Raw genomic sequence first — 20,464 nt, forward strand, 5'->3', positions numbered from 1 at the left:
AGAGAGAGAGAGAGAGAGACAGAGAGAGAGAGAGAGAGAGAGGGAGAGAGAGACAGAGAGAGACAGAGACAGAGAGAGAGAGAGACAGAGAGACAGAGACCAGCCCAGGTCCAGCTGTAGTCGTAACGCCCAGCCTGCCTTCCTGGGGCGAGGACACCAGCCAACAGACTCGCCGTTGCTGGAGACCTAAGTGGACCCAGGGGTCCCCCCACCCCCACCCTGGGGGGTGGCAGAGTCCAGATCTGGGCCGGGAGAGAGGCAGAGGCAGGAGGCAGGTGGGGAAAGCCAGAGAGGTAAACAGGGGATGAGAAGGAAGGACGGACACAGGAAGCATGTTTGCAGAGGGGAGGTGGAAGGGACAGCACACAGTGGTGGGGGGGGGGGGCGGGAAGGGAAGGGGCGGGACGGGCAGCTCTCTCCTGGGCCCTGGGGGCCGCCCCAGCCCAGAGGTTACGACTGAATAAATAGTGAGTCAGCTCGTGGCCTGCTGTCTTCCGTTCACAGTGTCTGTCAGGGGGACGCGCACGGCCGGCTGACCCCGGGAGGGGAAGGGCTGGGGCCTGGCGAGCCCGTCTGTCCACGGCTGGCGGGCAGCGAGTTAGGGGTGGGTCGGCACCCCCTACTTTCTGTCCTCAGCCCTCGGCAGCCGTCCAGATCCCAGGTCTCCCCTGGCGGGCAGCTGGGTGACCAGGTGGGGAAGGGGGGCCTGTGGCCATGCCCCCGGCCCCGGTGGGGCTGGCCGCTAGCACGTGGCTACCTGAAGAAGGGCAGGTGGTGCTGGCTCAGGACTCCGCTAGTCCTCGGTGACTCGGTCTTCGCCATGACATCCTTGAACCAGGACGCCACGTCCACCTCCAGCATCTCGTAGCGCTTGATGAAACTGTGTTCCTGCAGGCCCGAGGGGAGGGGCAGTGCTTAGGACCAGCGAGGAGCCCTGCACGTAGATCAGGCCCCGGGACGCACAGCGGGGGGAAGGGGGGCCCCAGATACTCACAAGTAGCTTATTATACTTTGGTCTCTTCCTGTGATCCTTAGTAAGGCTAACAGAGAAGAAGAAGGAACCAGAAATCAGACCCTGGGAAGAGGGGCCTGGCTGTCCCGGGGACACAGCTGTCCTCCCTCCGAGACAGGGGTCTTCAGAATCGGAAGGGAAGGGGCTGCTGCGGGCTCACAGCCCTGTGCTGACGGCCGAGAAGCCCCAGGGCCCAGGGCCTTGCTCGGGAGCCCACCTGCGACGGACGCCCCAACTGGGCCATGCGATGCGCCCGGGAGAGGCGAGCTGGGGCTCTCCCGCACGACCACCCGATGTGGACCCCACGTGGGCGTCATTCTGCTTGTCGCCACGGGCCACACGGCCCCCTCCGCCCCAGGGCACACTGCTTGTTCACAGCCTCCCGTGGCCAAGCCCAAGGGCCATCTGGCCGATCCGCCACTGGGCCAACAAGGCCCCGGGTCCCAGCTCCCGCCCGCACCCCTGCCCGGACTGCCAGCTTCTCGCCCACAGCAGCCCCCATCCCATCGGCGGGGGGGGGGGGGGTCCTCCACTCCCTGCCAGCCCCAAGCCTCCCCGGTTGCCCCCGCTTGCCTCCCAGGGCCCAGCACCAGGGCAGCGCTCCTCACCAGTCTTTGACGAAGGACTGAAAGTCCCCTGAGAAGCCCATGTGACCGGGCAGGAGCGGAGGTTCCTCCTGCAGGACTTTGGTGAGGACCTCGAAGTCCGTCTTGCAGTTCTTATAGGGAAACTGTCCCGTCGCCAGCTCCACCTGGGACCGAGACGGGCGGGCTGGGTGGGCCGAGGATGGGTCCCCGCCCTCGCTCACCACCCGCCACCTGTACCCAGAGAAGAAGCTGGCCCGGCCCGCGAGCAGGTGCCCCGCAGCTCACCAAGGAGATGCCCAGGCTCCACACATCGGCTCGGATGTCATAGTCCGGCTTGGTGGGGTCCGGGGGGTCTATGCGCTCGGGCTGCCGGCGAGAGAAGGGGATGATGTAGCCCCGGGGGCTGGGAGAGGCATGCCGCCCAGACCACCCACGCCCGCCTGCCGCGGGGCTCCCACTCACGGCCATGTACGCGGCACAGCCGGCGCTGCGCGTCTTGGCCTTGGAATCCACGAGGCGGCCGCTGATGCCGAAGTCACAGAGCTTGATCTGGCCCCGCTCGTCCAGCAGGATGTTGGAGGGCTTGACGTCACGGTGGATCACGCCATGCTTCTCCTTCAGGTAGTAGAGTGCCTTCACGATCTACAGAGGACAGCAGAGGGCACCCAGTGACAGGAGGACGGGGGCCCACCCAGGGGCCACCCGCCTGGCCACACCCCTTTCGGGCTGCTCACCGCCACTGTCATCTTGCCCAGGATCCGCTCAGGAATGGGGCCCTGCACCCGCTTCTTGAGCTTCTCAGCGCACGTGCCCATGAGCTCCATGGCGATGAAGACATCCGTCTGCGGGGCGGGGGACACGCTGGCTTGGGGGGCGGCCGCACCCTCCTGCCCACCCCCCACACACTCCGTGTCGGCGGAGGGGGGCATGCCTAGAGATCCTCAAGGAGGACACCTAGGGAGCCGGCAGGGAGGCAGGGGAGCGCGAGGCCCCCCACGGGGGCGGACTCACGTTGGTGATGAAGGTCCCGAAGCACTGCACGATGTAGGGGCAGTCGTGGCTCTTGAGCACCACGTCCAGGTCCATGAGGATCCGCTTGTTCTCCTCTTTGTTCCCGGAGCGCCGCATTTGCTGCAGGGCAGGGCCGGGGAGGTTGGAGGGAGGGGTGAGTGCCAGGGCTCAGGGTGGGGCGCCCGCCTGGGGCAGGGCGGGGCTCACCTTGACAGCAATGACGTGGCCTGTCTTCCTGAAGCGCATCTTCCACACCTGGCCACAAGTGCCACTGCCCATCTCGCCCAGGTTCTCCAGGTCATGGATTTCTGCCTGGTAGCGCTGGCGAGGACAGCCAGAGCTGGAGGGTCTGCTGGGGCTCTGCCTCCCCCCCCCCCGCCCCCGCCCCCGCCAAGGCCCAGCCCCACCAAGTATCCTGCCCACCCCCGGGGGTCAGGGCAAGGTGGTACCTGGCCCCCGATGGTCAGGTAGCCCGTCTGCTTCATGATCTCCTGCAGTTTCTGGTCAATCTCGATGCTGAGGGGACAGGGAGGAGGTCCCAGTGGAGGAGGGTCCCAACCAAAATGAGGCCACCCGAGTCCCCATCACACAGGAGTGCCCACACATTTCACCACCCTCCTCCCAGGGGCAGGCACAGTGGCCTCCCCGCACTGACCTTCTGAGCCCCACACTGGCCAGCTGGCCCCATGCCCACAGCTCACCTCTCCATGCTGCGGGGTGTGAACAAGGTTGACGGAAGCCCCAGCATGTGGCGGGGCCGGGCAGGGGGTGTGGGGTGCTGTGGGGAGCTCTCGGAGGACGGTGAGCGGCTGCCCCCATCATTAGCCAGCGGGAGCTGCAGGGCTGGGGAGGGGGGTGAGAACCAGGGGTGAGGGGGTTAACTGGCACCGTGGGGTCTTAGGGGGCCTCTGGTCTTCCCCTCCCTGGCATCGGGTAGGCCAGCACGGACATGGGCTGGAGGAGTTAGGGTCTCCCTCTCCACCCCCAGCCACCGTCAGGGTGCCTTCTCCTGCCCCCCTGCCCTGGAAGAAGATGGAGTGCGCTGACAGGGAGGGGTGGTCCCCAGAGGCCGAGGGATCGTCTCCAAGTCTGTGCTGACACAGGATCGAGGCTCAGGGGCTGATGGCACTCTTCAGCCAGGCAGCCTTCCTGACATGTCCCTCTCCTCCCCACCTCTGACCAGGAGCAGGCCCAGGGTCACCGGGGCCTCGCTCTGCACCACGTGAGGAAGGAATCCCCCCCACCCCCACCAGGATCGGCCTGGGTTCTGGCCCCACTGGCAGCACTGACCATGGCTGCCCAGCATGAGTCAGGCAGACCACCCCCGTGGGTACAATGAGTGAGGGACGAAAGCTTCCACCTGCCTTGCCCCACATTCTGTTCCAGGGTCAGGGAGAGCCACCCTCTAGCCAGTTGGCTCATTTCTGAGCCTCCCAGTTTTGCCTGCAGAGCTGGGGCCAAAGGGTGGGGGCAGGACCCCAGGCTGGGCCTGTGTCCTTTGGGTGAGGGCATCCAGGTGGCACGGCCCCTCCAAGGGGTGGTGGGATGGGGTGGGGGGAGGGCCAGGCAATGGGGTTCAGTTCTTCTCGGCAGCCTGCATGCGGACAGCTTGGGCATGCTGCAGGCAGGCAGGCAGGCAGCGGGCAGGCAGCGGGCACCCCAGGACGGGCAGGCGGCATTCAGGGATTGGGAGGGCAGGAGGCAGACAGACAAATGGGAGCCAAGACTTGGAGCCCAGCTGCCCAGAGAGGGCACTGCAGAGACAGGCCAGACAGGGGCCCGGGACAGGACAGCAGGTTCCCTGAGTGGCTACGAGCCCCCCCTGGCTGGGCTGGCAGTAGGGTCGGGGAGCGACCGGCGTGGCCCCCGGGGAAGACAAACGACCCCCCCAACCCTCACACCTCCAGAGGCCGGGGCCCCTAGCTGGGCAGGGCACTGCTCCATGAGCTAAAACGGGCCAGAAGAGGACCTCCCCAGGAGAGCGGCCGGGAGGTGTGCCGCTCAGCGCCCCCCTTGCCTACACCCCCTGCCAGGCCCACCCTCCCCCTCCAGTTCTGCAGGCACCTGTGCTGTGGGCCCAGTGACCAATGGATAGAGGCAAATATGCTTGGAGTGCTGGCACCTGGGCACTTTCCCTGCCTTGCCAGCCTGGGACCCTGACCACATCTAGAGCGAGGGGGCAGGCATATGACCCCAGCCTCTAATCGAAAACGGGATCTGCTAAGAGCAAAGGAAAAGCCCTGGGGACCAGGGAGATAGCCAGGCCCCTGCACCCTACACTAGCCCGGGGGCCTCACTCCACGGCCCTTCCCTGCTGTTCCAGCCCCTTGCTTTGTAATTCCCTGCTTCATTACCCCGCTGCCGCCACGGCCAGAGGCAGAGTCCGAATCCCCCCCGCTCTGGGCCAACCACCTCAGGGACACCGAGGGCCCCCCATGCTCTCCCTGTGCCTGGACTCTCTGGGGACACCCACGCTCTCACCCCGGGAGGGCATCTGGGCCCCTTTGCTACCCTGCACTGCCAGGTCTCTGGGGACCACACCCCTACCCTCTCCGCACTTCCTGTGGCCCTTCAAACTGAAGCGTCGTGGGGATGGGAGTGGGGCCAGTGTGGGGTGGCTACGGTGGGGGAAAGGGGGAGGTACACAAAGGCCCTGAAAACAGAGGTCACAGAGGTGGTGACAGGCACAGTGAGAGCAAGAGGCTGAAAGAGAGAGAAAGAGAGAATGAGAGAGAACAAGGGAGGGCATGAAAGCACACGGTAGGACGGGAACCACAGGTATATTAGGCCGCCAGCCCAACGCACGTGCGCACGCGCACACACAGGGCGTGACACGACACCGCCCCCCACACACAGACCGTATGCCAAGAGCCCCCAACTGTGCCAGCCCACAGTCTTACACGCGCGCGCGTGCGCGCGCACACACACACACACACACACCCCAATCTAGTTCTATCTACACAAGAGCCAGCAGGACCAGACCCCACCCAGGTGTGTGATGCGTGTGTGTGTGCGTGTGTGTGTGTCTCCCTCTGTCTCTCTCTCGCGGGCGTGTGCACATACACACACACACCTCCACACACACATCTGCTCCCAGACCCACTGGCGGGCCTGACCTGCTGCCTTCTCCACCTTCATTCCCACACTCCCCACCTCCCGTGAGACTGCGCCCAAATCCCAGCTTCTCCAGAGGCTTCCCCAAGTGGCCCACGTGTTGCAGAACCCCAACCCTGCTCTACTCTGCCTTTCCTCTGAGGCATCACCGCTGTCCCCACTTCTCCCAGACCGGGGGCGGGGCGTGGGGACGTTCGTTGTCAGAGAGCGTCAGCCACACAAGGAAGGGGCCTTGGTCCATTCTGCCCGCTGCCGTGTCCCTAGTGCCTAGGGCCAACACAGCACACGGTGGGTGATACCCGTTCGCTGTGCTGTCGGAATGAATCAGCGCACGCAGCGCGACGGCCTGGCCACACTTGCTCTTGCCCCCTTATGCACGCACGCGCACACACGTGTGACCTCTCACGGTGGCAGACTCCCAGTCAGTGAAGGAGCCCATTTCCTCTTCAGGGGAGTTCAAACCTGAGCCCACCAAGAAGGGAGGAGCAGAAGGTGCGAGAACACAGAAGAGGCCAAGTGGGCTGAACATCATCGATCGTGGTTCGAGGGGGAAGGACAGAGAGAAAGAGTGACAGGCGCGGGCACGCACGCGCGCACACACACACCGCACACACAGCACGGGGCGACGGGGGAGGGCATTCTGCGGCTGGGGCAGCGGTTAGATCAATGGTGCAGATGTCCAAGCAGCAATGATAAAAAGGCTGGTACCTGCTCGTTGGGACGGGGCAGGAGCAGGGCTTAGAGTGATCACAATAACTGGATGGGGAAAAGGAAGAAAAAAAACAACACCACGATAAATCACAACAGAAACAACTGATTTGTCCAAAAGAAAAGAAATCAAATCATAATGAGGAAGAGGGGCAGGCGCGAGGCACCGCACTGCAGAGATGGGGAGAGACCACAGAGATGGAGTGCCAGGAGGATGGGATGGAGCGGACACAGACACAGACGCCTGGAGGGGGCTCCTCGGGGGGCCTGCCCACCGCGGGCCTCACCGCACCTCACTCCGCACCTGGGACAGCCACCCTGTCAGGCACCGCAGGCCCCAGGCCCAGCCCTGTCTCCGGTCTTGGGTGGGCCTTTCTGCCCCAGGGCGGAGCCCACGATACCCCAGGTCAGAAGAGGAGGGGTGAGGAGTGGACTGCACACAGGGATGGTGGGGGCGGTCAGGCTGTGAAGGTCAGGCTGGGGGAGCAGGGAGTGACTGGAAAACCCCGATGTGGGAGCATGGCCCTCCTCCTATCCGGATGACCCCCACGGGGGAGCTGCAGAAGCTACAAGGGTCACATCAGAGGAAACACGAAGGAGGGCCAGCTGCTAGCTCACGAGGGTGACAAAGTGTGTGGTGGGGTGCCATTCATCAGGTCTGTGGAAGACCTCGGGCCCTCCCGATGAGAGATTTGGGGAGGGGGCTCTGTGGGACAAAACAAAGGGACTAGACAGTGGTCACGGCAACCCCTGGCCAGGTGTGAGGGCGGGGGCGGGGGGGGGGGGCAGCTTTTGACTCCAAAAGATAAGATGCCAGCCAGGCAGTCACAGAGATGGTGGCATCAGAGGCTCGGATATCACCACACTGGCCTCAGGTACCCCTAGGCCAGGTGAACGTGGGCGTGCAGGAAAGTCACTTGAGTCCAGGTGATGAAGTTGCCAGGCTGGAGGCTGAGTGTGTATGTTTGGAAAGGCCAGACAGTCGCCAAGACGAAGTATGAGGGCGCCTGGTGTTATGTGAATAGCATGTGTGCGGGAGGGGGTCTGTGAGGCCGAATGACAAGGTCCCCAGCCTAGAAAAAAGGGATCACCAGACACCATGACAGAAAAGGAGGTCAGAGAAATACGTGGTCAAATAACCTCAGGTGTCAGCCGGGCCAAGTGTGCGTGTATGAATGTGACTCGATCATCCACTGAACCATATGTCAAGGACCCAAGTGCAGAGGTTGGGAGAAGGGGCCTCCTGTCAGTCACTGAGATGGCAGGAGTGGAATCATCTGGTCGGAAGGGACACGTACGTGTTTGCGGGGGATCTGGATGTGCTCACAGTCGCTTGAATTAAAAGGAGCACGGCTGCTAGAGTAGGGGACGGTGACACAGGCTCCAAAGATCACGGTGAGGGGGCGGGTCATCAGGTTACCTGGGGCTGGGTAACTAGGTTCATAGGCCACGTAAGGGGGAATCCCCTAGGCTGGGGTAAGGCCGCCCGGGAGCCTGCCGGCCCCACGCCCCCCTGGGTCACCGTGACCCTCTCCCCGCGAGCAGGCAGCAGGGGGTGTAGGGTGGAGAGAGGAGGAGCAAGAGGGCCCCGGAAGCGAGGGCGGGGCCTAACGGCGGGGGCGGGGCTTCCCGCGGCGCGCGCCCCGCCCGCCCGCCCCCTCCCCCACGCCGCCGTGCTTACTGGGCCTGGGCCGCTGGGGGCTGATATCCAGGTTGAGGTCGATCCTCCGCCGGGCCTCGCGGTTCTCCTGCTTCAGCTTTGCTTCCAGGCGGGACAGCTTCTGCTCCAGGGAGGACGCCGCCATCTTCCCCGCCGCCGCCGCGCACCGCCCGGCCGCCCGTCAGTCCGGCAGACAAACACCGCACTGCGCCTGCGCCTGGATGACCCCGCCGAGCCGCCGTCTCTCCCTGAACGGCGCATGTCCGCGGCGCGCCCTCGCCCATTCCGCGTGCTAGGCTCCGCGCATGCGTGCTTCCTCCCGACCGGAGAGATGATGCCACCTAGAGCTCACGTCGGGCAAAGTGCAAGGCCGCTCATCGCGATGCGCATGCGCGGATTCGGAGTGCTCTCTCGAGAGGTACCATGTCGAAATCCATTCACGGTTCTGCAGAGAGCGGCGGGCGGCGGAGAGCAGCGCGCCTGCGTGCAGAGGGGTAGACGCAATCCCGCGCTTTGCCTTTGCTGCGCATGCGCAACCTTGGCTCTTTCCTCGGCCGCTGTTGCTGGGAGTAGTTATTGCTATGTATCCTCAACCCGGTTTTCGCTGTTCCTCGCCCGACCTGTTCTCTGGCACCCACGCTCCCTCAGAACTGCCTTTCTCGTCTGGGACAGTGCTTCATTAGGATCAGTGTTATGCCTAATTGCTGCCTCCTCACCATAATTAGGCACCCGTGGGGAGCCCTTTCTATTTCAGCAAACTTGGGGTTGGCTAAGGACTGGCAGGAGGGACTGGGTAGGGCTCAGGTCACTGGAGCGGCCTTAGGAGTCCAGCGGCATGACCCCTGATCTCGACGACAGAGCCAGGGTCATGACCAGGGAGTTCTAGGTCAGACCAGCCCGGGACGTTTTAAGAATTCCCTCATCTTCCCGCCCCGGAATGTGAGCCCAGCTTCTGGACCATGCAAAAGATGGGCTTTGGTGTTAATGCCCCTCAGCCTGTCATCCTTGCGGCTTAACTGGTCCATTGGGTGCCCGGAAAATGTCCCCGTCTGTAATCCTGGTTTTCGGAAAATAGCTTGTCTCTGCTCTCGCTTGCCAGGAAGCGGCTAGCATTTTGCAGACCTCTCGAGGCATCCAGTCCCAGGAAGTCAGGGTCAGGCAGGCTGTGCCATATGCCCTACACCCTCCTGGGCCAGCACGGGAACACGGGTGGACACTGAAGACTTGTGGGGACTCCTGTGGTGACAACTTACAGTTGGAACAGATAAAAGACTGTGTGGAGTTCAGAGAATCGCAAGGAATGTAGAGGAAAAGGGGTTCTCCAGAAAAAAAACTAAGCGGAGGATGCCACTTAATTTCTCCTGCTTAAGCTGAGGTTTATCTCTCCCCAGGACAGAAACTCATACCCTTCCTTCAGGCACCTTAGTGTCACTTGCTTGCCTGTCACTGGTCTGGATGAAATAGAAGGCTTAGACAACAGTAGTAGATACCAGAGATCAGAATTTTAGTTCTCATAGTAAGTATTATTTATTAACCACCCACTGATAGATGCTCCCTCCCAAAGAGAACATTAGAAAGACAAAGTCCCATCTGTGCTCAGGAACATGTAAATTCCACAGCAGGTGGTGTTGACCTGGCGTCTGCCATCTTTAGGATGTCCGTGAATGGCCCACTGGGAAATCTGGGGGAATCTGTTGACTGCCTGAAGTAGCTTTGGAATTTTGCACGTGTGTGTCCATTTTCCCGGGCAAGGAGGTGCCCAACTTTTATAAGATGTTCAAAAGTTCTAGGACTTCAAAAGGGTTCAGGATTCCTGCTCTGAACACCCAGATTCTGTAGGTCAGCATTTCCCAGCATTCAGGCCTAGGACAACCTGCGTCAGAATTACCTGGGATGCTTACTTACAGACACGTTCCTGGCCTCCAGCGAGACCTGAGTCCATCTTTCAGGGGTAGGGCCTGGGATGTTTTGTTTTGGGGATGTTGGTTTTGATGCAGAGCCAAATAGGAGAACCATTTTACTGAATTCATGTGTCCAGAGTAAACAACTTATAAATAAGGGATTGGCATCAAAGTTGGGGGAGGAGGTCGCTGGTCCCTTGTGTCTGTGTCCCCTCCTTGGGAGAGAACCCCAGATGTAAGCTGTTTGGGTTGGGGGAGAAAGGGTTGAAATCCCATTGGGATGTGCCCCACCCCCACATATGGCACTCATTGAGCTGGAATGTCCAGGGGAGGGCAGGATGGCCAGCCAAAGACAGAGGTGTGGTGGCTTTGGTCTGCGAATCCTATGACTGAGTTAATCCCTCTAGGACGCTCCACCCCAAATCCACAGCCTCCTGTCTTCTCAGACAAACCAGTCCCAGGATCTTGTCTGGACCCGACAAGGCTCATGTGTCTGCTCCTCATCTCCTTGGCCTGGGCCCTCCTGGCCACCCGGCTTGAAGACCGTAGTTGAGATTCTGGGATGGAAGCATCCAGAAGGCCTCCACCTGCCCCCCCTTTCGCTTCACTCCTCCTCCATTTTTTCCCGCACCTCTGCCGGCAGGCCCTCGTAGAGGGTGTCCTCCACCAGAAGCCCCGCCCTCTTGAGCCCCACGCAGTTGCCAAGTTCTTCCGGCAGCGCCTCCAAGCGGTTACCCTTGAGCTCCAGGCGGCTGAGGGCTCGGAGGACACCCACCTGGGGCGAGAGCTGGCTCAGGTGGTTGTAACCCAGAAGCAACGTCCGCAGCTTGCGGCAGAAGAAGACCTCCTCGGGCAGGGTCTCCAGGGCATTGAAGGACAGAGCCAGGTGCTGCAGGCTCTGGAGGAGGCCCAGCTCGGGCGGCAGGGAGCGCAGCCCGTTGTGGGAGACGTCCAGCAGGCGGAGGCCAGAGCACAGGCCGAGCTGCGTGGGCAGGGTCTCCAGCTTGTTGTGGCTGAGGTGGAGCTGCTCGAGGCCCCGGAGCTTCCGCACGTGCTCGGGGACATAGGTGATCTGGTTGTGCCACAGCTTGAGCGTGACCAGCTTGCGACAGTGCTGGAAGCTGAGGATCTCCTCGATGGACCGCAGGTGGTTGTCCTTGAGGTCCAGTTCCTGCAGCGCTCCCAGGCTGAAGACGGCATGCGGGATGCGCTCCAGCCCGCAGGCCACCAGCTCCAGCTCCCGCAGCGCCGCCAGCTTCTTGAGGCTGTTCAGGGCCAGCAGACGGGCCCCGTCGTTGTGCAGACTAAGCCGCTGCAGGTGCCCGGCCACGTCCGTCACGCTGGCTGGCACCTTGCTGGCGTTGCTCCGCAGAGACAGCACCTTGAGCTGCTTGAGCTCCCGGAGGCTCTCGAGGGTCGCCGCCCGAGCCAGCTCCGGGGCGAAGAGCCCCTCGAGGTGCAGCTCCTCCAGGCCCCGCAGCCCGAACACCCACAGGGGCACCTCTCGGAGCTCCTCGCACTTGACCCGGATGACCTTCAGGCGGTCCCGCAGGAAGACCTGCAAGGAGAAGGGCAGCCTGGCAGGCGAGTGGAGCAGGCTGAGCTCTTGCAGGTGCACCAGCTGCGACAGGCCCGGGGGGAATGTGATGTCACAGATGGCCTCCAGCCGCAGCGCCTCCACCTCGCTGAGCTCGAAGACGGTGTCAGGCAGCCCCGGGAGCATGCAGAGGGCCAGCTCGAGCCGGCCCCGGGCGTTGCGCTGCAGCTTCTGCCGCAGCTTCTCGGGCGTCCACTCGTGGTTCAAGTTGAGCTGCTTCAGGCGGCTCTCGCTGACCTCGGAGAGGAAGACGGCAAAGCGCTTAGAGTAGAGGGAGTCGTACTGGTCGATGAGGTGCAGCATGAATGCAAAGTCATTCTTGACGTCGGGGATGTCGCCCATGCCCGTCTCCTCCCGAACGGACCGGAAGGAGTACTCCTTGAGGGGCCGATGGAAGAGCCAGTAGAGCGTGTAGAGACAGGTGATCCCGTAGACGCACACGAAGGAGATGTAGCAGAAAGCCAGCTTGGAGAAGAGGTGGGCCTTGGTGTGGTTGCAGCAGAAGCTGGCGTAGCCCGTCACCTCCGAGGTCTCCACCCTGCAGGGCACCAGGAAGCTGATCTTCTCCACGTAGACCAGGTTGTAGACCAGGATGGCAAAGAACTTGCAGACTTTGAGCACCGTTTGCCGGATGTACATGGTATACAGGATGTCCCCCTCTTCCACATGCACACGGAACTTCTTGACCTTCTCAAACAGGGCTTTGGCCTGTTCGCCCTCCTTCTTGTCCAGTAGGGTGACGGCTGGTGGCTCAGTCACCACCTTCTCAGGCTCCACCAGCACCTTTTCCTTCTCACCCTCATCGGCCTTTCTTGGCCCTGCCGAGGCCTCCACGGTGGCCGTCACCCGTCCAGCAGTGGGGCCCTTCTGGTTCTCCCCAGAGACCTCGGACAGGGCCCGTGTGGTCCACGGCGAGTCGAAACACTTGCCCAGAATGGAGATGAAGTGCTCGATCTTAGAGCTGGTGCCGGGGAACTTGAACCAGAAGCTGGTGCAGACCATGAAGATGAGTGTGTGAATGACGACCAGGTAGGGGAAGTACTTGGCGTACCAGTGCAGGGCTGTCTCGTAGCAGAGCTGATTGATGAAGCTGTACTGCTGCAGGTCCAGATTGTTCTTGAGGCCGCTTACCTCCCGGAGGCCCCCCATCTGCTCAGAGACACCCCGGGGCCGCAGTTGCTGGCACGGGGCCTCTGATAAGTTCTCCCGGAGTTCGTGACTCGGCAGACAGATGATCTTGTCCTGGGTCACCTGGGAATGAGGGGGAAAGAGGGCCAAGTTTCTGGGACAGCCTGTATGGCCGGGGGGAGAAAGGCAGGCTGAAGGTGGGAGACCACAGTCCCTGACTGTCCACAGCTGGCTGTGATTTTGGAAGAGTCACTAATTCTGAGTATCAGTCTTTGTCTGAAAAACAGGGTGTTGGGTTGAATTGCATCCTCCTTCTGCCTCCCGCCCCGGGAAAAAGATACTTAAGTCCTAATCTTTAATACCTGTGGATACATAGTCTTTGCAGAGCAGATGTGATTGAGTTAAGGCGAGGTCACTAAGGTGGCCCTAATCCAGTCTGACTGTGTCCTTATAAAAAAAGGAGCCATTTGCACATAGATATGTGCACACTGAGGGAAGATGAGAGAATGCCTGGGGCCACCAGCAGCCAGGAGAAAGGCGTGGAACACACACATGCTCCCTCACAGCCCGGAGAAAGACACAACCCCGTCAACACTTTGACTTCACGCTTTCAGTCTCCAGAACTGTGGGATCAGGGCAGGTAGACCTCCGCAATCCTTGGCCCCGCCCCCACGTGCCCCACCTCCTACCCGGTGAAACAGGCCACGCCCCCGTTAGTCCCGCCCCCACAGACCAAGCTACACCCGGGCCACGCCCCCCACGTGCCCCGCCAACTACAAGCTCGCCCAGGCCCCGCCCCCGTAGGTCCCGCCCCTCTCATGCATCCAGCCCCGAACTCCTACAGACCGTGCTGCGTACAGGCCCGGCTCCTGCCTTGCGCCTTACCTGCAGGGTGCAGCCGAAGACCCCGATCATGAGCATAGCCACGGTGAGGTACTCGGCCAGCACGTCCCACCAGGGTTTGAGCACCTTGAACGCGGGCTGCTGCTCCGTGAACTGCTTGAACTCGGCCACCGGAATCATCTTTCCTATGGGAGAGGAGGAAGCAGGGGTTGCAGGGACCCTCCAAAAGTGGGGCGTCTGGTGGTGGGCCACCAGAGGGGAGCCAGACACATGCCTCTGCTCCCAGTTTGTGCTCTGCCCTGCCCAAATCTGGCAGAACGCGGGAGCTGTGTGCCCCCCTCCCCCTCTCCCAGGGACCTCACCTCCTTCCTGAAGCCAAGCTACTACCTTTCTCCTGCTCCCCGGGATCTCAGCCCCCAGCTGAAGCTGCTTGCCCTTTCAGAGGTCAGGAAGGGCAGTCCACAGAGCCGCCGCCCCCCAGCTTGCCCCAGTGTCCTTCTCCCAGAACCTAGCCATCTCCCACCCTTGATGATGAGCCGGAAAGAGTCGGTCTGCTGCTCTGACTCCAGACACCTGGTGTCCGGACGGCTAGCCCCTGCTCTCTCTGCCACTGGGCCTGAGAGCCTCTGAGGCTCAGGACTTCCGGGGTGTGGGCCCCCCACCCCCTTCAGGGGCGCTCTGGGCACCACCTCCAACCTCCAACCTCCAACCGGAAAAGCCGGCTGGAGCCTGGCTCTGGTTACAGGGCCTGAGGGGCAGGGAGTGGCAACGCCTCCGGCTGGTCAGTTAAGGGGAAGGAGGACCGGGACACCTGGGTTTCTAGAGGGATTGGTGTCCAGAAGCTGAGGCAGAAAACAGAAACCTGGGCTCTGGGAGGGCAGGGGCTTGCTGGGATGGCGGGATGGCCGGAGGGCGGAGGATCAGGAAATGGAAGACTCCGAGAGAAAGCCAAAGTAACACCTACTGTCTGGGCCCGGGCTGGGCTGCCGAGCTCCTGGGCAGCCAGCCCACTCTGTCTGTCCCCAGTTTCACTTCAGACCAAGGTATCATTATTTCAGATACGGGACAGCCAGGAGCGAGTCACGCGGGGGCGTGGGCCACAAGCTGGGACATCACCCTCCCAGACAGGCCGCTGGGGAGCCTCCCTCCCCTTCTCCCTGAGGCTGCGCGGAAGTAAAGGGAGGCTGCAGGGCCCCCACTGCCTTTTGAGGGGCTCCCAGGCTGGACTTCCTCTCACAGCATCCATGCTCCCCTACACCACCTGTTTTTCCCATATGGAGGCTGGGCACGGAAAGGAGGCATCCGGCTCCTGTCGCCCTGTCCCCCGGTGGGGGGGGGGGGTACCCTGGGCCACACCTCGGCCAATTACTCCGACATTTCCCTGCCTCCCTTTTCAGTCCCCAGGTCCCTGAGGCCTTGGGCTGACTCCCGGGTAGGGATGAGGTAGAGGTGGACAGGGATACGGACGAGGGCCCAGCCCACCGGGCTGAGGGCGAGGTCGTCCACCACACCTTCTAATCCCTCTGGAGGCCCTCACACAGGGATGGCAGGGGCAGGGCCCCCCTGACTCAGGCCCTGACTCACCCAGAACCAGACAGGGGGGTGCACAGGCAGAGCATGGGCTCCCTCCCACAACGCCCCATTCCTCCCTTTCAGTTTGATGCCCTGTGTCCTAAAAGAAAAGTCAAGTAGAAATGCCCCAGGGAATCAGTGCCATCAGCAGGGGATCTTACCAACTGCCTCCAGGGGCCACACGTACAGTGTAGTCACCCCGAGGGACACCTGGGGGCACCCTGGAGCATGCACACCGATGCAGGTGGGTACCTACCCAGAGCCAGTGTACACCTGGCTGAGCGGAGACCCAGGACCCATTCCTGCCAGCCACTGCTCCCCTGCCCTGGGGACCTGTCCCTGTGGGAGACACGGCACAGCTGTTTAACCTAAGATAGTAGTCCTGGGACTGTGACAGAAATGCCCTGTACATAGGCAAGGACCACCTTTCTGCCTGGGTCCGCCCCGCAGTGCCGGAAGCTCTGGCGTCCACCATGTTAAGACTACAATCAAAGGCAAGACAGCAGCGACACGGAGGGTCCCCAGTGGCTCCCACAGAACAAGGTATATACACAACGCCATCAGAGGCAGACACGGGGGTTATCATTATCTGTCTCCATGACTCAAACTGGATGGTCTGAACCTGCCATTAAGCTTCCACAGACACAAGGCTGCCCCCCCCCCCCGCCCCGTCTGAGCGGGGCCAGCGGGAGGACCCGGGGCAGAGGACTTGAGGCATGGGGAGCCCAGAGGAAAACAACAGCACGGCCACATGCAACTTATGGCCACCAGATGCTTTCCGTGCCTCCTTTAATCCCAACCCTGGTGGGGGGGGGAGGGCACCACAACCCTCATTTTCCAGACTCAGGGGGAGGGAGGGAAAAAAACTCAGCTCAAACTTTCACAGCTACAAGTGGTATTTGAGGCGTGACCGCCCGGTCTCATCTGTCTGGTGGCACCCTGTTTGTTTCATCTTGGGTAAGAACTTCTCGTTGGGATGCAGCATCCTCGCCATAAGGAGCCCAGAGGGGGTCCTAGTTGGTCGAGCCCCCTACCCAGCTTCAGCTCCACCACCCGTGCCTCACCCCTGGGTCTTCTCTCTCAGACCCTCCCCAGGCTCCCAGCTTGCCTCCTGGGGGCAGTGGTGGTGCTCCAGGGCTGCCCCCGACCCCAGGCCAGGCTAGTGGGGAGGGACGACACAGGGGGAGCTGGTCCAACCTTTGACTTATACATGAGAGAGAAACTAAGGTCAGGGGTGGGGGTGGTCCCTTAGTACCAGATCTTGGATCAGGCCCCAGGCCTGGGGACTCTCTATCTAGGAATTCTCCAAGCTGCCCAGCCAGGACTTGGGAGTCAGGGGAGTCTTGAGGTTTAATAGTCCCAAAAAGGGAAACCCGGTAAGGACCCCCAGGGACACCGAGGGGAGCATGGCCAAGCCCCCTGGGGATCTCCCCCAGCCTGCTGATCTTCATTCTCTCTGTCCTTGGCCAGGCCCGCCTGCTCCCTGACAGGCGCCCTAGGGCTGGCCAAGGCCGAGTCCTTCGCTGCCTCCACCCCTCTCCCCAGCTCCTTAGGTCCCTGGAGGGCGGGCCGCGCGGCCTCAGGCGGCAGTGCCGGCGGCACCTGGGGCGGTCCTCACGTGGGCCAGACCCCCACCCCGCCACCCCGTCCCCAGGGACGGGAAGCCTCCTACTCACCGCTCTGGCTGGGACGCTGGGCCCAACTCCTGGGTCCCTGGGAGCGGAGCGGCCGGGACTCCCGCAGAGTTCCCGGGCCAGCCTGGGTGAGTCAGGGCGGGCGGGCGGGACAGGAGCCCGGGAGCCGCCCCAGGGACGTCTGGGCTCCGCCCCGCTTTGGGTCCTCCCAGGTCGCCCACTACTCCTGAGGCGAAGGGATTGCGGGAGGAGAGTAATCCTTATCTAGCTCTCCTAGAGGTGGATGAGGGGCGGGCTGGAGGGCAGACGTCTTAGAACTTTGGGCCGGGCTGCATTCAGGGAAACTAAGGCGGCGGGGGGTGGGGGGTGGGGGGGGGGAGGCACTGTGCTCCCAAAGCAGGCCTGTGGGCCCCCTTCCAGGATCCAGGCTGTAGAGACCCTGTCGGGAACAGATGAAGGGCATCCTCCTCCTTGCCCCCACCCCCACCCCCGAGGGGCAGCCACCTGGCCTTGAGGCACAACCAAGTCCTGGGGAAGAGCAAAATCGAGGGGGAAGGGAGGGGGCTTCCTCCGCCTGCTCTGACCATCCAGCCAAGGGAAGATGAGCAGGGTGGGGGGCGGGTGCTTACCTGTGGGGCCCTGCCCAGCCTTGAGACCTTCTCTGGACTTTGGGGATCGGATAGGAGCAAGCTGCTCCCAGGTCTTGGGGATGAGGGGAGCAGCGGGGAGAGTGCAAGGGCTAAAAGGCTTTGGGATCTGAGACTGGAGTCAGGTCTGGGAGGCCAGCTTCTAGAAAGGAGGGCTGCCTCTCCACCTCCACTCATCTCTCCCTGACCAAGAAAGCCTGAGCTGGATCCTACACTAGCAAAGCACCCAGTTCAGCCTGGAGGCATCGCATCTGGTGAGCCCTGACCCGTTTTGTCTGCAAAACTCAAGGGAAGGGGGACTTTGACAACTGGGAGAATGAGACCCCTCCCCCACAGGAAAAAGAGGCTCACGAGTTCCCTAGACCTGAGACCTGAGGCTCAAAACCTTGAGGATCGAGACCCCCTAAGCTTGGGTGAAGCCCCGCAGTGGGTGCGACCCTTGGAGACCCGGCCTCCCTGAAGTGTGTGGGCTCCACGACAGGCGGCCGGAAGACAGACAGACAGGAGGCCCGCTTCTCCCTGAGAGCACCCGGGCCCTGGGGTGTCGTCTACAGCTTTATGCTGGGGGCGGGGAGCATCCTGATACGCATCGCTTTGCACACCTGTACAAATCACTGAGGTCCCCATGACTGCTGTGTGCACAACCCTTGGGACAGTGCCTGGCACACGGGGTGGGGTGGGGCACTCAGTTGTTGACTCAGCTCAGGCTCCTCTAGCTGCAGACCCTGACACAGGGAATTGGCTGCAAACAGTCTACCTGGAAGGGGATCCCAGGGCGCCCTGGAGTGGGGTGACTGGGGAGTGAGCCCGCCCAGGATGGGGGAAGGAAGAGGCCAGCAGGCATCCACGAGGGTAAACAGAACAGGTGCCCAGACAGCTGAAGCTCTGTTCTGCTGGGAGATGGTGGAGGACACACTTCCAAGTTGTCCAACCCAAGGGGCCAGGGGGCTGTGAAGGGGTGAGCATCAGGATTGAGCATCAGGTCCTGTCTGGCTGCGGGCTGCTCTGGAGAAGGGGGGACGCAGGGGGCATCGACTCCCTGCACTTCTGACTCTCCCTGCTTGCTGGTGCTCAGATGATAGGGAGGGGGCTCCGAGGCACCTGCTACAGTAGACGCCTCAGTAGAAAGGCCAGGTCACAGGACACATGTCCGCACTATGCTTTCCAGCTGTTCTCCAGAAAGATCGTCTGCTTTACATCCCCGTTGGCTGTGTGAGAGTTTTTCCCACACTGATAGCATCCAGTGTTTAAAAAGCATTGTGGTAAAATACCATGACATAGAACTTACTGTTGTCACCATTGTTAAGTGTGCAGCTCAGCTGCATTGAGTACACTGACACTGTCCTGAAACCGTCATCACCGTCTGACTCCAGAACACTTTTCATTCTGCAACACCGAGATTCTGTCCCCATCAGCCCCCAGCTCCTCATCCCCTGCCCCAGCCCCTGGCCTCCCAGAGCATCTGCTTTCTGTCTCTGCGAATGTGACTCTTGGAGAGAGCCCACATAAGTGGAACCGTACCGTATTCGTCTTTTTGTGACTGGCTTCTGTCACCGAGCAGAACATCGCCAAGGTCCATCCATGTTGTAGCAGGTGTCCGAATGTCCTTCGTTTTTAACGCTGAACCATATTCCATCGTGTGGATGGACCACATTTTGTCTATCCATTCCTCTGTCGATGGATCTCCTACCTCTTGGCATCATGGATATGTGGCTCTGAACACGGGTATGCAAATGTCTCTTCGGGTTCCTGCTTCCAGTTCTTTGGGGCGGAATTGCTGGGTCATATGGTAATTCTGTGTAATTTTGGGGGGAGCCTCTGCACTGTCTTCCACGGAGGCTGCACCGTCTTATGTTCCCACCAACTGTGCACAAGGGCCCCAGTTTCTTCCTGTCCTCACCAACGCTTGTTATTTAACACCCAGTTTTTAAGGTTTTGTCAATGTCAGGTGGTTATCTATTGCTGTGGAACAAATTACCCCAAGCCCAACAGCTTAAAGCAACTAGCATTTATTTATTGTCTCACACATTTTCTGAGGGTTGGGAACCGGAGCGTGGCAGCTATGGGTGGTTCAGAGTCTCTCCCTCTCCCACCAGCCCCAGATACCCCTGATCTGCTTTCTTAAACCACAGATTCGCTTGCATTTTCCAGGACGTTATATAAATGGAATCATGCAGTGCATGGTGAGTGTGTGTGTGTGGGGGGGGGCTTCTTTTGCTCAGCAGGACATTTTTGAGATTTGTCCCTGTTTTGAGTGTCTTTGTACTTTGTTTCTTTTTATTTTTTTACTTTTTTTATTTTTTTACATAAAGTTTATTCATTTATTTTGAGAGAGAGAGAGAGAGAGAGAAAGAAAGAGAGAGAGAGAATCCCAAGCAGGCTCAGTGCTGTCAGCACCCCCACGAATGGTGAGATCATGACCTGAGCTGAAACCAAGAGTTGGAGGCTTAACCGAATGAGCCACCCAGGTGCCCTAGTAGTTTGTTGCTTTTTATTGCCGAGGAGTGTGTTCCGCTGTAGGGTACACTCAGGTTTGTGTAATCCATCCCTGTTGAGGGACATTTGAAGAGTGTTCTAAAAAGAGGGCAGAGCCCAGATCCCAGTGAAATGCAGGGCAGGTTCAGAGGAGCCTTGGAAGGACCTTGCACTATAAAAGGTACAGGGCAGGCATCTGGGGGTGCCCAGTGGTTGTGACTTGCTTGGAAGGGCACTGCTGGTGAATGGGTGGGTGGGCACGCAGGGGACCCAGGCTGCTGTCACACCAGGAGGGGCTCACACAAGCGATATACAGAAGACTTGGAGGAGGAGGTGAGGGAGAGGATGATCGATCCGATCTGGAGGGCGCGCTGAGGAATGGTGAAGGGGCACCGCTCCCAGGCTGGAGGGAGGGGTCATTGAAAGGATGGATTCCAAAGAGTTTTGACCTTGCCCTCTCTCGCTTCCATTCCCTGAACCTCAATTGTGGGCACAACTCCTGAGAGGAGAAACCCAAACCCTCTGCTTCTGGCCACACCCTAGTTGAATCTACCCCCCCCCCCCCCCCCCCCCCC

At 61.0% G+C, this 20,464-nt stretch overlaps 2 protein-coding genes across 3 annotated transcripts; both read right to left on the reverse strand.

Annotated features, from left to right (window-relative positions):
• Nucleotides 1-477: 477 nt before the first annotated feature.
• Nucleotides 478-8,313, reverse strand: MAP2K7 (mitogen-activated protein kinase kinase 7). 2 transcript variants are annotated; one of them, XM_029918854.1, is made up of 12 exons: nt 8,114-8,313; nt 6,433-6,480; nt 3,312-3,453; nt 3,060-3,126; nt 2,818-2,931; nt 2,611-2,730; nt 2,334-2,441; nt 2,062-2,241; nt 1,885-1,965; nt 1,621-1,763; nt 995-1,040; nt 478-888 (listed from the first exon to the last, which is right to left on the reverse strand). In XM_029918854.1, the coding sequence occupies exons 1-12, from the start codon at nt 8,235-8,237 to the stop codon at nt 754-756; spliced, it is 1,308 nt and encodes a 435-aa protein (XP_029774714.1). In that variant the 5' UTR covers nt 8,238-8,313; the 3' UTR covers nt 478-753. The 2 variants fall into 2 exon arrangements, with proteins under 2 accessions (XP_029774714.1, XP_029774716.1); XM_029918856.1 differs by lacking the exon at nt 6,433-6,480 and having other exon boundaries at nt 8,114-8,312.
• A 1,281-nt stretch (nt 8,314-9,594) lies between these two features.
• LRRC8E (leucine rich repeat containing 8 VRAC subunit E) lies at nt 9,595-12,680 on the reverse strand. The gene has a single exon (XM_029917403.1). It carries the CDS (start codon nt 12,590-12,592, stop codon nt 10,598-10,600), a length of 1,995 nt encoding a protein of 664 aa, XP_029773263.1. The 5' UTR covers nt 12,593-12,680; the 3' UTR covers nt 9,595-10,597.
• Between the last annotated feature and the right edge of the window lie 7,784 nt (nt 12,681-20,464).

The sequence above is a fragment of the Suricata suricatta genome, chromosome 12, assembly GCF_006229205.1.
Source record: "Suricata suricatta isolate VVHF042 chromosome 12, meerkat_22Aug2017_6uvM2_HiC, whole genome shotgun sequence".
In the NCBI taxonomy this organism is placed as follows: Eukaryota; Metazoa; Chordata; class Mammalia; order Carnivora; family Herpestidae; genus Suricata; species Suricata suricatta.

What these genes read in the sequence shown, in the direction of transcription:
- MAP2K7 (XM_029918854.1), bottom strand. Translation starts at nt 8,237, where the DNA reads ATGGCGGCGTCCTCCCTGGAGCAGAAGCTGTCCCGCCTGGAAGCAAAG. An exon ending in CCCCCAGCGGCCCAGGCCCA is followed by an intron (nt 6,481 to 8,113) that starts GTAAGCACGGCG and finishes TTCCCCATCCAG; the next exon opens with TTATTGTGATCACTCTAAGC. An exon ending in CAAAGTATAATAAGCTACTT is followed by an intron (nt 889 to 994) that starts GTGAGTATCTGG and finishes TCGGGCCTGCAG; the next exon opens with GAACACAGTTTCATCAAGCG.
- LRRC8E (XM_029917403.1), bottom strand. Translation starts at nt 12,592, where the DNA reads ATGGTCTGCACCAGCTTCTGGTTCAAGTTCCCCGGCACCAGCTCTAAG.